The sequence below is a fragment of the Oryctolagus cuniculus genome, chromosome 4 (assembly GCF_964237555.1).
Source record: "Oryctolagus cuniculus chromosome 4, mOryCun1.1, whole genome shotgun sequence".
NCBI classification, from domain to species: Eukaryota; Metazoa; Chordata; class Mammalia; order Lagomorpha; family Leporidae; genus Oryctolagus; species Oryctolagus cuniculus.
The window spans coordinates 11,481,356-11,498,023 of record NC_091435.1 but is presented as its reverse complement, the minus strand read 5'-3'; the positions used below and the strand labels follow the sequence as shown (position 1 = coordinate 11,498,023).

Sequence of the window (16,668 nt, the reverse complement as noted above, 5' to 3'; positions counted from 1 at the left end):
GTTTTTTGTTTGTTTGTTTGTTTAACAGATTTACTCATTTGAAGGAGTTAGAGAGATCCTCCATCTGCTGGCTCACTTCCTAGATGGCTGCATTGACCAGGGCTAGGCCAGGCCAAAGCCAGGAGCCAGGAGCTTCATCTGGGTCTCCCACATGGGTAGCAGGGGCCCAAACACTTGGGCCATCTTCCACTGCTTTTCCCAGGCCATCTGCAGGAAGCTGGATCTTAAGTGGAGCTGCCAGGACACCAACTAGTGAACATAGGATGGTGGTACTACAGATGGTGGCTTCACCCGCTATGCCACAATGTTGGCCCCTCGACTCACTACTTTTAAGGCTAGAGTTTATTATTTGCAATGAAAATAGTGACTCTAAGAGTCCCTTGCTGTTATGTTTAGAATTCACTAGAAGGGAGATTTGAACATGGCTTCTAGGTCTGCAACCACTGAAGTGCACTAAAGCTCAGGCAGGGCTGTCACACCACTGTGGCCGCTCAGCTGTGTACAAGGGCTGTGCCCTGCTCATAAGAAATGTGGTGCTATAGGCCTTGACCTCCTCATTCCAGATGGAAAACTGGCATGACAGGGAAATAGACACAGTTCCATTACCCCTCTTTACCCACCTGGTGAGTGCCCTAGTGCCCCGTCCCTCCCCAACAGCACCCTCCACACTTCAGTATTCCAATTATCAGCATTCTTGATTTCTGCCCAAGCTTTGTTGAATAATCAATTATAATAGTTTTTTAAAATTTTATTTATTTGAAAGGGAGAGCTACAGAGAGGCAGGGACAGGACTTCCATCCCCTGGTTCACTCCCCAGATGGCTGCAACAGTGGGAGCTGTGCCGATCTGAAGCCAGGAACTTCTTCCAGGTCTCCCACGTGGGTGCAGGGCCCAAGTCCTTGGGCCAACTTCTACTGCCTTCCCAGTCCATGGCAGAGAGCTGGATCGGAAGTGGAGAAGCCGGGACTTGAACTGGTGCCCATATGGGATGCTGGCACTGCAGGCGGCGGCTTTACCCACTATGCCACAGCGCTGGCCCCAGCTGAGCAGCAAGAACAGGAGTGGCACAGGTGACAGAGTTGGGCATCTCCTCATCATTTCTTGCACCTTTTGACTCAGGCACATTCAGCAGCCATGGCTTCAAAAGCATAAGAATTAACAATTAGAGAATACATGACTTAAAAATTGAGGTTGTATTGGTCAGAAAAGGAAGACAAGACTCTAAGTGTTAGTATCTTCTTTGGCTTTAGTGAAGGGAATTCTGAATGACCAGCTTGATGGTGGATTGTGAATAAGAAAGGTAAAATACGAACCATCACAGATGATATTTGTAGTCTTAGATTTGCTGCACTAGTCTTGTTTTTAATAAATGTATTTATTAAAAAAATGGCCAAGGGGGTAAGGGTGAGATCTTTTTTTTTAAAAAAATATTTATTTGAAAGGCAGAGTAGCAGAGAGAAGGATAGGGAGGGACAAAGAGAGATGTTCCATCTGCTAGTTCACTCCCCAAATGGCTGCAACAGCTAGGGCTGGTGTAGGCCGAAGCCAGGAGCCAAGTATCTGGGCCATTCCACTGCTTTCCCAGGCACATTAGTAGCCTTTTGGGCCAAGTCCACAATAAAACAAAACAAAACAAAACAACAAACCACTACCAAGCAAATAGTCACAATTCTTTCAAAACAGCTCCACTCTGGAATTAGGCTTTATTCCTCTTTAACCCAACAGATCTTGCCATTTTCTCCAAGCCGCACAGCTCCACAGGCCACCAGGTGGAGGGCTACAGGAAATACTTTATGTTCTGCTAATTTTACTCTTTCAGACAGAGTTGCAACAGTGTCACCCCTTTTCACGGGAACAGCTTCTTGTAAAATAATTTGTCCGGCGTCTACATCTTCCTGGAAAAGGAAGCAGAGATGTTGAATATCACCTTCTAGCCAGTGCACTTGCATCCAGCCACTGCTACTACTTTGGTAAGACAGACAACTTACCGATACGAAGTGCACGGTGCAGCCGGTGACTGTGACTCCAGCTTCCAGAGCCTGCTCGTGGGCATTCGCACCCTTGAAAGAAGGGAGCAAGGATGGGTGGATGTTGAGCATTTTCCCTAGAAATCAAAAAGCACAGTGATCAGAATTTATTTATTTTTGACAGGCAGAGTTAGACAGTGAGAGAGAGAGACAGAGAGAAAGGTCTTCCTTCCATTGGTTCACCCCCCAAATGGCCACTATGGCCAGTGCGCTGTGCTGATCCGAAGCCAGGAGCCAGGTGCTTCCTCCTGGTCTCCCATGCAGGTGCAGGGCCCAAGCACTTGGGCCATCCTCCACTGCCTTCCCGGGCCACAGCAGAGAGCTGGCCTGGAAGAGGAGTAACTGGGACAGAACCGGTGTCCCAACCGGGACTAGAACCCAGGGTGCCAGCGCCGGAGGCGGAGGATTAGCCTAGTGAACTGTGGCACCAGCCGAGTGATCAGAATTTTAAACATTCCATGATAATATATATTTTCCTGTCCAGAATCAGAAGAAAAACTGAAGCTGGATTTCTGGGATGGATGTTTTCTTTGCCAAACACAAAAATGAGGTAAAGGGAAATATAGTTCCAGGGGCCGGCGCTGTGGCGTAGCAGGTAAAGTCACCACCTGCAGTGCTGGCATCCCATATGGGCACCAGTTCGCATCCCGGCTGATCCATTTCCAGTCCAGCTCTCTGCTATGGCCTGGGAAAGCAGTAGAAGATGGTCCAAGTCCTTGGGCCTCTGCACCTACGTGGGAGATCTGGAGGAGGCTCCTGGCTCCAGATCGGCACAGCTCCGGCTGCTGTGGCCAATTGGGGAGTGAACCAGCAGATGGAAGACCTCTCTCTCTCTCTGCCTCTCCTTCTCTGTGTAACTCTGACTTTCAAATAAATAAATACATTTTGGAAAAAAAAATATATCTAGTTCCTATCCAGGAGGCCCGAGCACCAGCAAGTACTTGCCTTGCACAACCAAAGGCATGGTAAAGAGGTGTCCACAGTGATGGGAAGATGGAGGGGTCTAAGCTGAATGGTAGGGCTCATCAAGAAAATTCAGTGTTGCTGGCATTTGCAATGTGTTTATGTGTTTGACTTCTGCTTTTAACAGCCAGGTCTAAGTCAGACTGAAGCCAAGAACTCCAATGATCATGGTCTCCCATAAGGGTGGCAGGTGCTCAACTCTTTGGGGCCATATTCTGCTGCCTTCCCATGTACGTTAGGAGGAAGCGGGATTGGAATTCAAGTAGCTGGGACTTGAACCAGAACACTGATAATGGACTGTTGGCATTGTAAGCGGTGGCTTCACTTGTTTCACAACACTGGTCCCTATGTTCTTGACTTCTAATCATAAAGTGATGTGTTCACCAATCAGATGCTAGATTAGTTAGTTCTTCGTGCCTGTGTCACCAAAGGCACAAGTGCTTTATGGTCAACCAAGAAAATAAAAATTCTTTGGAAGGAAATGCATTTATTGCCCAAATATGTGCAAAAAAGGGAAAACAATGCAACTAAAGCTTTTGGGGGACAAAGTAGTAACACAACATAGCATGTGTTTTTTGTCAACAATGCTTTCCTTGCCCTCTCTGGCAACAGTCTCTGCTTTCTACGGAGGGGGATGGACTCCTCATTTTGGGATATAGGAAGTCACTTTCTCTTGCTTCCATGCAAGCATAAGAGGAGTTTCCAAACATTTACTCAGAAGATGAAATATTATCTTTGCAATAATGTGAACAAAGTTAAGCTCTATTAGAAACAGTGAGGAATTACAGCAAGTTAAAGATAATTAGAAGACAGCAGATTAATAAATCATCATTGGGCTACTCTTTTAGGTAATGAAAAGGAAATTAAGTTATGGCCTATGTTAAAGTAAAATATCATAGTAAATATTTCACTACTGAGACTGGCTGTCAAGTTAACCATTCTGGAATCCATTTTCAGTTGACTACTCAATGTGGTATCAAATAATTTTTGCTTACCATTCCATTTTCTAACAAAGGGACCAGAGAGAATTCTCATGAATCCTGCAAGACAGACTATGTCTGTGGAGAACTCTTCAAGGACTTGGTCAACTGCATTGTCAAATTCTACACGATTTTTATATAATTTATGATTAATTACCTGTAATAAAGAAAAGCACAACTTTTCAACAGATTAGCAAAATAGGCTAAAACTCAACCTTTACATAACTCACACTTCACTTTCCTATGAAGGCATGCCTGACAGAGAGAGATGAGTAAGAAAGAAATAATGAACTAGAGGCAAGCCTAGCATTCCCTAAAATGCAGAAGTCCAAGAAAGTACACCACAGATCTGGGGCCTGTGAGAGTACATGAAGAGCTTAATCACAGCCCATGGAAAGAACTTTGCCCAAGGAACTTACTCTGGTGGGAATACCAGCTCTTTCTGCTTTCTCTAAGCCCGCCACCGCAGCTTTATTGGAAATGACAACAACAATGTGTGAGGAGCTATTTGGATCCTGAGTACTGTCTATGAGTGCCTGGAGATTTGAACCTGAAAATGAAGAAAGACACAAATGAGCTCACACTTCTTAAAAAGAGACAGATGCTATTCTGAACATAGGAAGATCAAACTTTCTGAATCAATGTCTTGGGAAAGACTGGTAACATTTAGAAGGCTCTTAAACTCCCTTCCTCTGGGATAATGAATTAATAGGCTGTGAAAAACACAGGTATTCCTGGCTCTAGGAGATACAACTGCTCCTGCAAATAACATCTTACAATCCAGCATTGCAGTAGAAACACCATAACATGATTTTAACACTGACTGATGAGGAATAAGCTGCTTAATTAAGGAAAGAAAATTGACCTTCTCAGGAAGAATAAATCCTTATAATACTTTCTTTGCTTACCATCGACTTGAGCCTAAAATATATTGAAACCTTAAAGTCAATTTGCAAAATGATTTCACCTCTGGGTATATAAACTAAAGAAATAATCAGATACACACTTAAAAAATACATACTGTGTACTTATAATAACATTCACAGCGATGCTGTTTACAATAGATGGGAAAATGCTACATCCATCTGGGAAAATACAATCCTCTGATTACTGTACTCCTGTTACAAAGGTCAAACGTAAATTTTTATTCTTAAAACTAGTAACAGTTAAAAAGCTGCAACTGTCTTAAGACCTTCCTACAAAGTTATCACACAAAAGAGACTGGGCTTTCTGCCCTTTCTGTCTCTTCCGGTTTCTCTTTAACCATGCGTCTCTGCTTTTTTTTTTCTTTGGGAGTGGGGTTACATTCACGGGAAGGCTGGAAAGGCGAGGGATGCGAGGATCCCCTGCTCAGAGAGAATCTTGACAACCTGAGTACTCGTGTCCTTCTCTTGGAGGAGAGGCAGGAGGAAGAGGAGAGCACTTACAGCTTCACAGTGAAGAGAAAGCCACATCTCACCTGTTCCGGATATTAAGACAGCCACTCTGGCCTTGGTGGGTTGGACGGAGCAATGATTTTTCAGGGAGCTGTTTTCCATTACTGAGCCATTCATTTGCATGGCTTCAGCCAGATTGTTGACTTTCACACGAGGGGAACCTTCATTTCATGAAGAACAATTGTGAATTATAAGGATAACAGAAAGAAAAATGCTTTATGAAAACCTTGCAATACTGTATTTTGTTCTGAAAATAAGATAGGCAAGGACTAAATTAACAGGTTTATCACTTAACATTACTCATTCACAAAGATGAAGGTGAACGCATGCAGTCACCTGCTTCAACCGAGAGCTACAGAACAGCTTGTCAGAAGCTTACGAGGCTGTCACTGCCTGCCAGCATCTGTCCCTAATCCCTGATTAATCCTCCCAGTGAGACTATCCACAAGTGTCACAACCTCCTGGCACGGGGCTAGGCTAGTGTTCCAGGAGGGTCACTCAAAGACACGATTCAGGATGGTAAGAAACAGGTGGTTTCTGGTTATAAGGGGAGCTGAAGGGCGTTATCCTTCTGGTCTTTGGAGGACCTGCCTGAAGGCTACACAACAGAAGAAATAAAGACAAATGCAGGCAAATAAAACAAGCTCTGACATTTTTAATTAAGCTGATCTGCCACTGCCAACTTCCAGCATTTCTAGCAGAGGCCTAACTAATACCCAGGGCTTACCCGGATGCTCATTCACTACTCCCTGAACTGGGCTGCACCAGAAAGTGGAGCCGTGAGGTCTTGCAAACAGGGGGATCACTTTAGGAAGTGACCCTGTGGGGTGTAGGTGTGCACTAGACAGAGGTGTCAGAGCTCTGAGGCAGAAAGAGAAATGTGCTCTAAACGGGGTGCGTTCTGTCATGTTACAGGGGTTAACAACGACAATGGCTGGAATAATAGGTGGGCAGAGTGTCCATGAGGTGGGGTTCAGTTACACTGAAGATTAGACATATAAAAACAAAGAATGACTACCTTCAGGACAAGCGACCACACTGCCAATCACCCAGGCTTCTTCCTGGTGCTGCCGAATGTCCCTCAGAATCCACTCTGTCTGATCCTTTGATACCACGAGGGCAGCCCCAACCCCACAGTTAAATGTTCTGGCCATCTCTTCTTCAGAGAGCTGCCCTTCCTGCTGTAACCATGAGAAGATCCTAGGGATCCTCCAGGTCCGGGCATCTGCAACAAGCAAGAATTGTCTGATTAGCTTCTTGGCTCCTACAAAAGTACAAAGTTACACACATATGGAGACAGAAATTACAATCAGGCTTTGCTGTTTCACATAGGACTAAAGTATAACTGGCCTTTCAGAACTTCTCTTTTTGGTGGGAAGAATACTTTTTTTGTTTAAAATATTTATTTATTTATTTGAAAGGCAGAGATAGATAGAGATAGAGATAGAGATAGAGAAAGAGAAAGAGAGAGAGAGAGAGAGAGAGAATCTGCTATCCACTGGTTCATTCCCCAAATGACTACAATGGCCAGGGCTGGGCCAGGCCGAATCCAGGAGCCAGAGCTTCTTCCAGGTCTCCCACATTCATGGCAGAGGCCCAAGGACTCGGGCAATCTCTACTGCTTTCCCTAGCACATTAGTAGAGAGCCAGATTGGAAGTGGAGCAGCTGGGACTCAAACTTGCGCCAGTATGGGATGCTGGCAATGCAGGCAGAGGCTTACTTAATCTATGCTACAGCACAGGTCTTGGGAGGTATACATTTGTTATCTTAGAAATTAAGAACCTTGTTTGTTGACAGGCTCAGTATTCACAACTGAGTGAGGTTTTCTGCTATGTGAACTAACTAGACCCTCAGAAGTCCCCTGATGGATTAGATGTGTGACCTTCAGTAAAGGATGGTTTACCACCTTTCCGTGAATGGTTAGCTGGGTCTTGGTGATGACCAAAATATACTCTGTATGATGTAAAACTAGGTGGCTTAGAGGAGATACATACACAATTCAAGAAAAGTCATGCTTCAGAAAAGGTTTAAGTTCAACATGCTGTGTATACCTCTGATTTATATTTAAAAATTTACTTAAAACATCTTTGAGAGGCAAGAGAGAAAGACAGACAGATAGCGAGGGAGTGAGCCAACTCTCATGGCCAGTTTCTCCCCAAATATCTGCAATGCTCACAGCTGGAGCAGGCTGAAGCTGGAAACCCCCACATAAGTGGCAGAAGCCCAATTACTTGAGCCATCGTTGCTGCCTTCCAGGGTCTGCATTAGCAAGAGGCTGGAATCAGAAGACAGAGCTTGGCATAGAACTCAGCACTCTAACATGGGATGTGGTATATTAACTAGCACCTTTCCTGCTATGCTAAATGCATACTTCCCTAATTTTTCATGATTTTTTTCCAAAAGTTAGAGAGAATGAAAGACAGAAAGATAGAGAGATTCTGTCCACTTCTTCACTCCCCTCATGTCTACAAGAGCCTGGACTGGGTCAGGCTGAAGCCAGGAACTCCACCCAGGTCTCCCACGTGGGTGGCAGGGAGGATTGGACTAGTAGTAGCCTGGACTGGAACCAGCACTCCAATATGGGTTGTGGGAATCCTAAGTGGCAGCTTAACTTGCTGCGCCACGATGCCCACTCCACTGGGAAATTATGTATGTGATCTTCCTCGGTTTCTATTCCCTCAAGTCAATTCTTATTAGTTGACTATGATGGGTAGAACAGTTCCTCTGACTGCGTCTCTATCCTAAAAAGCAGAGAGAAAAAACCCTGTCCTTCACTCTGTCACGTGGCTAAATTTTTCTACTTTCCCTTTCACCAGTAAATGTCCTGGAATAGGCATCTCTGCTCAGTCTCTACATCTGTCACCCATTTCCACACAAGAATCGGTTGGTGGTCTCTCTCCAGTAGGCTGCTTTCCGGGAAACTCTGCAGTACACATTGGCCAGTTTCTGGTCCTCCTAGACCTCTGTGCTGCTGAGCAGTGCCCCATCCGAATCCCTTCACTGGGCGTGACGATGGTACGCTGACATGCTTCATCCCCTGCTTCTGACTGTGGGATGACCTTCTGGCCCCTCCCCTCTCTTGGCTACAACTATTACTATGTGCACATGACCACCCAACTTACTTGCAGTCTGCTTTTCATTTCTGCTCATAAACACTGAAGATGTAAACAATCGTATGCTCACTTTCTACTCCAAACCTACTCTTTCCCCTCAATTAATGACGTTACCATCCACTCCCCTATTTAACTAGCAACGCAGGACTTCTTTTCCCTTCTAAGCATGAAATGATTCTCAAATCTATTTTCTTTTTCTGTCATGCTTCAGGTCCTCTGATTTCCTACGTGAACTACTTAATAGCTTTACGGCATGAGGGTTCATGATAGAACTTGAAGTTACCAACACTCTTTGAAGATCTGCACAGAGCACTGATTTTAATTTTTTCAAGAATTATTTACTTGAAAGGCAGAATGTCAAAGAGAGAGGGAGAGAAAGCGAGAGGGGGAGACATCTTCCGTTTGCTGGTTCACGCCCCAAATGCCCACATTAGCCAGGGATAAGCCAGGCTGAAGCCAGGAGCCAGGAACTCCATCCTGGTATACCATATGGGTGGCAGAGACTCAAATACTTGGGACATCTTTGGCAGCCTTCACAGGCAGATTAGCAAGGAGCCGGATCAGAAATAGAGCAGTCAAGACTTGAACCAGTGCTCTGATATGAGATGCTCACTGCAGAGCACTGCATTTTTACATTAGCCAATCGCATAGGAAGATTTTCTGCCTTACAAATGTGGATAATAAAGCAAAGTGGTAGGGTCAGGACTGTGGTGCAGTGGGTAAAGCCACCATCTGCAGAGGTGGGTAAAGCCACCATCTGCAGAGCTGGCATCCCAGATGGACGCTGCTCCACTTATCCAGTCCCTGCTAATGTGCCTGAGAATGCGGTGGAAGATGGCTCAAGTCTGTGGGCCCTTCACTCATGTGGGAGACTCAGAAGCTCTTGCTCCTGATTTCAGCCATCTGGGGAGTAAACCAGCAGACGAAAACTCTCTCTCTGTAATTCTTTCAAATAAATACATGATTCTTTTTTTTTTTTTTTTTTTTTAAAGAATTTCCTATGTATAATTAATTCTATGTGTGCTAACTACCCACAGAGTTTTCTCCCACAGGGCATCTTTTTTCCTCAACAGTTTTTGAATAAAAGCTCCTTTTCAAGACCTTACCTAGATCCACACCACACTTCGGAGGGAGGACTCTGGGGATGTTTTCCAGCAATCCTCCACCGGTAATGTGGGCAAAAGCCTTGACATGACCTGACCGTAAGACAGGTAGCAGCGAATGGCTGTAGATTCTTGTTGGAGTCAGAAGTAGGTCCCCTGTACGTTGAAGAGATAAGATAAAAACATGGCTCATGAATATAAAACCAAATATAAAACAATTCTGAAATGGAGAGTGAGTGTGATGCTGTAGACACACCAGCTGTACTACAGCGTCCAAGAACTCAAACCACAGGGTAACACACAGCCTCCCATTCTAGCTTCGGGTAAGGAGAGACTAAACCTACTAAGTGGGTTCAGGTATTTCCAAGCAGCACAGTTCGAACATGAGGGAATTTACCTAAGGTCTGGTCACCACAACCATCAGGTGCTGGAGAGGAGTACTGAAGTGAAGACTGGGCTACAATTTTCCTCACAAGGCTAAATCCATTGCTGTGTAGACCAGATGAAGCTATTCCAATAACAACATCCCCTTCGGTGATTCTTTCTAGGTGAGGGAGTTTCTGATCTCGTTCCATGGCGCCGACGGCAAAACCAGCAAGGTCGTACTCTCCAGGAGGATACATGTCAGGCATTTCTGCTGTTTCGCCTCCTAGCAGAGTAACACAAGGACAAAGAAGTCATATAATATTTATAAATCTTCATAGGAAACAGTGACACCAGCCACCCTTAACATGAGGCTATATCCCATTCTCTATTTTCTGCCTAACAGGCCTTTCAACCAAGCACAATTTCCAGGAAAATAGCACTAATTTCCACAAAGTGTGAGATGAGGTAATACCTCTAACAAGTACATATGCAGCCTCCAAACATCACTACTTTCACAGGCTGAATGCTCAGTTGAATATAAAACCCCTTCTGAAAGTGGCCATCAAAGGATGCACTTTTCTCTAACGGGAGGAGAGAACTTCCACTTTACTTACAGCCTTGTCTAAATACTGATGAAGTTTGTGGATTCAAAAGGCTTCCATATCCTAAGCAGCTCATGTCAAGAGCCTTAAGTGGTCACTGACATCATATATAAGAGTGTTAATTCTTAAATTAACAACAGAGGTCACTGTGCACTAACTCCCCAGGTAGGACCTCTGTCCTCAATAAGTTGTATTATGAGAGTTAACTGTAGGGGCTGGCGCTGTGGCGCAGCAGGTTAAAGCCCTGGCTTGAAGCCATATGGGCGCTGGTTCTAATCCCAGCTGCTACTCTTCCAATCCAGCTCCTTGCTATGGCCTGGGAAAGCAGTGGGGGATGGCCTAAGTGCTTGGGTCCCTGCACCCACGTGGGAGACCTGGAAAAAGCTCCTGGCTCCTGGCTTTGGATCAGCGTAGCTCTGGCCATGGATGCCATCTGGGGAGTGCACCAGCCGAAGGAAGACCTTTTCTCTGTCTCCCCCCTCCTCTCACTGTCTGTAACTCTCTCTCTCTTAAATAAATAAATAAAATCTTAAAAAAACCACAGAGAGTTAACTGTAAAACTTGTTCCCAAACATTTTTTTGTGTGTGCATGTGTATGCAAATTGGTGTAATCTTTACTTAGCATAGGGTTGGTCTTCTGTGTACAAAGTTAACTGAAAATGAATCTTAATGGAGAATGGGATTGGGAAGGGGAGAGGGAGGAGGACAAAGGGTGGGAGGGCGGGTATGGTGGGAAGAACAACTATATTCCTAAAGTTGTACTTATGAAATGTTTATGCCTTAAAATAAATAAAGAAATAAAAAAACCCTATGTAGCAGTTTAGTTTCAGAAACAGTGTCATAAATATTTGATCTTTATAATCACTCCATATTCCAGGGGGTGGCACAGGCTTAGAGAAGTAATTTAACCAGACTGCTCAACTCCAAATGCCTTGGCTTAAAACTTTAGCATAGTACACCTTTCTGGTCATATCATATAAAGTTACTAGGCAGAGGCAGCGCTGCAGTACAGTGGGTTAAAGCCCCGGTCTAGAGCACCTGCATATCGTATGGTTACCAGTTTGAGTCCTGGCTGCTCCACTTCTGATCCAGCTCCAGGCTAACGTGCCTGGGAAATCAGCAGAGGATGGCCCAAGTGCTGGGGCCCCTGTATGCTTGTGGGAGATCCAGAAGAAGCCTCTGGCTCCTAGCTTCACCCTGGCCCAGCTTCAACCACTGTGGCCATTGGGGAGTGAACCAGTGGATGGAAGCTCTCTCTTTCTCTCTGTTCTTCCTTTCTCTCTCTGTAACTGCCTTTCAAATAAATAAAATAAATCTTAAAAAAAAAAAAAAAAAAAAAAAGGTATAAGGTAGAAATAGGTAAACTCCAAAGTAGAAACCAAGAGATAACTGGAGGGAGCTTTTTGGCTTCTAGGACAGACTTATTCACAGAAATGATAATACAAAAGGAGATAACTTTGTTACTTGGCAAAACTACAAATTCATTGTGCTCAATTTCATATATAGCTTAGTAATATTTTCCTTTTCTTTTTTAAAGAAGATTGCACACTTTCTATTTCTTCACCAAACCAACGTCACATTTTGCCTCCATGGATTGTTAAAAAAATCAGCAGGAAGCTGGAATCGGGAGCCGGGGAGTGGACCCAAGCACTCCAATAGGCAGGTGTCTTAACCACTGTGCTAAATGCCTGCCCCCACTGTGACATTCCAATATACACACAAAATATGCAATGATCCTAGCAGGGCTAATTGGCGCATCTTTTACCTCAAATATACCATTTCTTTGAGGTGAGGGATAACTAAGCAATATTTCTATAAAACCTGGGTATACTTAATTCTTTATGTCACTTCTGTGGGAAAATGTGTCTTAAGTGAAGATGACAGGAACCCATCTGCCTCTGCTGCAGGGACAGCGACAAGGAAAGAGCCCCTAGGCCTTACTGTGGAGGAGGTGAGGTTACTGAGAAAGAGAGGGGTAGAAAGATGGGCAAAGATCAAGGAGACAGTTTAGGGTTACGGGTCTGAGAGACAAACCCTTGAGTAGGGGTTGGAGGGCCCCAGGGTCTAAGATTAATATGTATCTTATTTGCCACATCTTGTGACATACAGTCTCTCCTGCTAGGCGCTGATCACAGTTATACACAGGGCTACAACACAGTGAGAAGACTGGGATTCCAGTGGATGACCATACCAAGCAGAGCACATCCAGCCTTTCCACAAGCTTTCGCGATGCCAGCAACAACGGCTTCGGCTGTGCTGAGGTCAAGTTTCCCACAGGAGAAGTAATCGAGGAAGAAGAGGGGCTCTGCTCCTTGTGCCAGAATGTCATTCACGCACATTGCAACCAAATCTTGACCAATGGTATCATGTTTATTGCACAGCTGAGCAATCTGCACAAGAACAAAATAAAGACCCACATGAGAGAGTAAGTCCAAGCTATAAGGGTACATGAAAAAGTTTATGGAAAATGACTGTTGTGAAGAAACTATGCATGGATTTAAAAATTATTTTGCAAAAGAATAAACTAATCTTTTAACACACTTTTTCCACGAACTTGTGGACGTAACCTCATATATCTTTAACCAATTTATCAAGGGAGACTAACAAATCGCAGTATCTAGCTGCTCTTACTACCAAAGGACAAAAGAACACAAAATTATGATAAGCGACCTGGCCCAAAACTATCCCTTTTTACCCCCTAAAATAACCTTTCACCCTGAACAATATTTTGTTGTTAGAAATGTGCAGACATTTGAACCATATTATCTGGCTGTTTGGTATAATGCTTTTTAGCTCATATAATTGAGAGGGAAAATCGATATTCAGTAGTAGAGTTAATCCCATTATTTTTCACAAAAGGTGTCTGATTCACAAGGTGTCTGATCACCTTCAGTTTTGTTCCAACGCCATCTGTTCCAGAGGCCAGAAGAGGATCTTTGAAGCCAGCTGCTTTCAAATCAAAAAGACCAGCAAAATCTCCAAGATCAACATCACAGCCTGTTGGAGAGAAAATTAATTACTTGCTACATTTCAACAGATTAAACATGCATACACCACCCCTTCATATGAATGGCCAAATAAAAATATGCGTATTCTGAGAACAGGAAACAGCAAATAACATCGTGGGTAAGAAATGCCTTATGGGATGTGGTTCATGGAGTTCAGCCACCACTTATGTGCCTGTTTCCCACATCAGAGGCTGTTCAAGCCCTGGCTACTGTTTCTGATGCAGCTTCCTACCAATGCATACTTTGGGAGGCAGTAATGATGGCTCAAGTACTTAGGGTCCTGGCACCATGTGGCAGATCCTGGTGGAGTTCTAGGCTTTTGGCTTTGGCCTGGCCAAGCCCAGTGTTTGAGGAGTGGATAGATGATCTTTCTCTCTCTCACCCTGCCTTTCAAATAGATGAAGATAAATAGGAAAACCTTAAAAAGATGCTTTCCTCTCTTCGAGACCAGAAAGCATCTACCAGGGCAGATGTTCTGTGCAGCAATTAAGTGGCTGCCTGGGATGCCTGCATTCCGCATGGGAGCGCCTGGTCTGAGTCCCAGCTACTCCGCTTTAGATCCAGCAGGCAACAGATAATGGTTCAAGTACTTGAGTCCCCACAACCCACATGAGGCTCGACTGAGCATGGTTACTGGCTTTGGGCAGACCTAGCCTGTCTGTTGTAGGCATTTAGGGAGTGAACCAGTAGATTGAATACATCTGCTTCTCTCTGCCTTTAAATACAAATGAAAAAAAAAAAAAAGAAAAAAAAGGAAAAAGAAAAAAGGAAGACTATAAGCTTGGCTTAATTACAGCAATACTTAGAGTAACCTGCCACTAATTTGGAAAATTTTCTTCATTTAAATATAAAGTCCAAATTGAACATACTAAGTCTGTCAAAGTCAACAAGTGAGCTGAGTACAGGATCTGTTTTACCTGGTCGAGATGTGGCTTTTGCTAAAGGCTGAATTTTTTTGACCAGCATATTTCCAGCTGCAATGTCAACCCCCGAGTCCTTGTAAGTCAGGCCTCTAAAGAATTAAAAACAACAACTAAGAGTTCGTGTCAATGCCAGGGAAATTACTTTCATCTTAAACTATTATTCAAAGCAAAAGATATCTTACGTAATTTCCACATCCCCTGAAGTACTAAAAAGTTTTAAAGTGAAAGTCTGTGCCTTGGCCCCATGCAGATTCTGCCTGCACTGGTGCAGGAAGTCCCGGGAATGCAAACGCTGGTCAACAGCTCTCCAGGCAGATCCACTGCACCATCACAGACTGCCACTCCTCTCACTTAACCCCCTTTCTCTTCCAGAGTACTCACGGCAGACTGCTAAATGCAAGTACACTGTCATTTTTAAAATTCATTTTTTATATTGTGGAAAATACCTTAAAAAAAGTGCCATCCTAATTTTAGGTGTATAATTCAGTAGTATTTGTCATGTAACTATCAGCACCATTCATTTCCATAACTTTTCATCTTGCAAAACTGAAACTACTCGTTAAACAGTAACTCCCCGTTCCTCCCTCCCCACAGCCTCTAGCAAACACATTACACTTTTAATTTAATGTCAAAACAGTCTGAAAAGTGGAAATTAGGTTTAAAAACAAATCTACAAGAATATCCCTAAATAATTAAATTTAGCTCTTATTGTAATAATTTAGAACTTTATCACTCTTTACAGCTGAGAACAGTAAGAAGATCAAACAAGGAAAAAAAGCAACACCAGGTAATGATACTCTGCATCATCTCCTTCTAGATAGGGCTACCACATCAGAGGTGAAGCTTGTGAACTCTAGTCCTGTGTGGCAAAAGTGTGGACTTTGGTTTACTGATGCAGTGAGACGTGAAGAAATATGTGAAGTCTTATTGAAAGGAGCAGCCAGAGTACAATTAGAGTTGAGAGTGCTGGCAGTTAATGCGAAGTCAGCGGCTCAGGGCTACTTTCAGGTAGGAAACAGTCTTTACTGTGGCATCTCATTTTCTTCTTCTTAAACATAGCAAACTCACACTAAACATTGCAGTCCGCTGGAGAAGGTTATTTCAATGGAATTTTGTAATTGTTAAATGAAAAATAAATTTACCATGTTATTTTCCTGTTTTTGACTACAAAAATTTCAGTGTTATAAAAATTAACTTCCTGGAAACAGTATAGCTTAAATTAAGTTACTAAAAATTTCTCATTTTGTCCTAAAATATATTCATTACCAATAGATTAGCTTAATGAATAACAGTAAATATGATGCATGTTGAAGAATAAAAACACTCACATTTGCAATCAGTATTTTATTGATTTTATGAGGGAACAGTTGGTACATGTCAGTAAATAAACCAATAAGGGGTTAAAAATACATTTCAGTAACAGAATTAAATGCAGTGACAAAATGAGACTGCAAAACTTACAGTATAATCAAATTAAGTTACAAAGGTAGATGACAAATATGCTCATGTTGAGTTCTTTAAAAAAACCAGGAATTATGATTCAAATACCACAATATTTAACTATGTGATAATTCAAAGAACAGAAATCCTTACAGTACTGAGTTTGCTAAACCTTTCAAACATAAGTAGCTATCATGAAGTTTGAGTATTGCTATCAACAGTTTTGATTCAAATGAAATACAACCAACATAAAATCGGTCTCATAAAGAAGACTGCAGAATGACTTAGTGTAGGGTTAACGCCATTCTCCAAGAGGCTGCCAGTTCTGAGGACGTGCCATAACCACCTCAGGAGGAGAACTTTACCTGGGTTGCCGGAGGAAAGCTAGGGCACGAGAGCCAATGTCCGTCCTATAAACGGCGCCCTCGAACTGGAGAGCAGCTAGTCCTTTCTTGGCTTCCTCAAGGGCCGACGTGAGATTTTCCTGGACGGCTGTCACAGTAAGGACTCTACCTCCGCTGGTCACTACTTTGCCCTCTCTGAGAGCAGTGCCTGCGTGGAACACCTGCAGTCCTAAAGCCTGAGCCTCAGGAAACCCTGGAAGAGAGCACATTGGACACACAATTTGAAGTATTTCAAATCAAAGTGACGTATAATTCCCACTTAAAAAAAAAAACAAAAAAAAAAACAAAAACAAAAAACAAAA

At 43.3% G+C, this 16,668-nt stretch overlaps 1 protein-coding gene and 1 long non-coding RNA gene across 4 annotated transcripts in view; one reads left to right on the top strand and one right to left on the bottom strand.

Moving 5' to 3' along the window:
• The window catches only part of LOC138849235 (uncharacterized), a 52,191-nt gene extending 36,523 nt beyond the window's left edge, over nt 1-15,668 (top strand). Inside the window, exons 3-5 of the long non-coding RNA XR_011387721.1 lie at nt 12,714-13,016; nt 13,451-13,717; nt 15,265-15,668. This is a non-coding gene — a long non-coding RNA (uncharacterized lncRNA). The remainder of the gene's footprint in view (nt 1-12,713; nt 13,017-13,450; nt 13,718-15,264) is intronic.
• Nucleotides 734-16,668, bottom strand: part of GART (phosphoribosylglycinamide formyltransferase, phosphoribosylglycinamide synthetase, phosphoribosylaminoimidazole synthetase) — a 32,526-nt gene continuing 16,591 nt past the window's right edge. For 2 of the 3 annotated variants that reach the window (XM_008274927.4, XM_008274928.4), the window contains exons 11-22: nt 16,328-16,559; nt 14,517-14,611; nt 13,479-13,588; nt 12,783-12,981; nt 10,021-10,272; nt 9,627-9,779; nt 6,425-6,631; nt 5,430-5,567; nt 4,390-4,520; nt 3,986-4,127; nt 1,989-2,104; nt 734-1,895 (exon numbers count right to left, since the gene is read on the bottom strand). In XM_008274927.4, the coding sequence (XP_008273149.3) occupies nt 1,704-1,895; nt 1,989-2,104; nt 3,986-4,127; nt 4,390-4,520; nt 5,430-5,567; nt 6,425-6,631; nt 9,627-9,779; nt 10,021-10,272; nt 12,783-12,981; nt 13,479-13,588; nt 14,517-14,611; nt 16,328-16,559 (1,967 nt within the window). In that variant the 3' untranslated portion in view covers nt 734-1,703. 3 annotated transcript variants of the gene reach the window in all.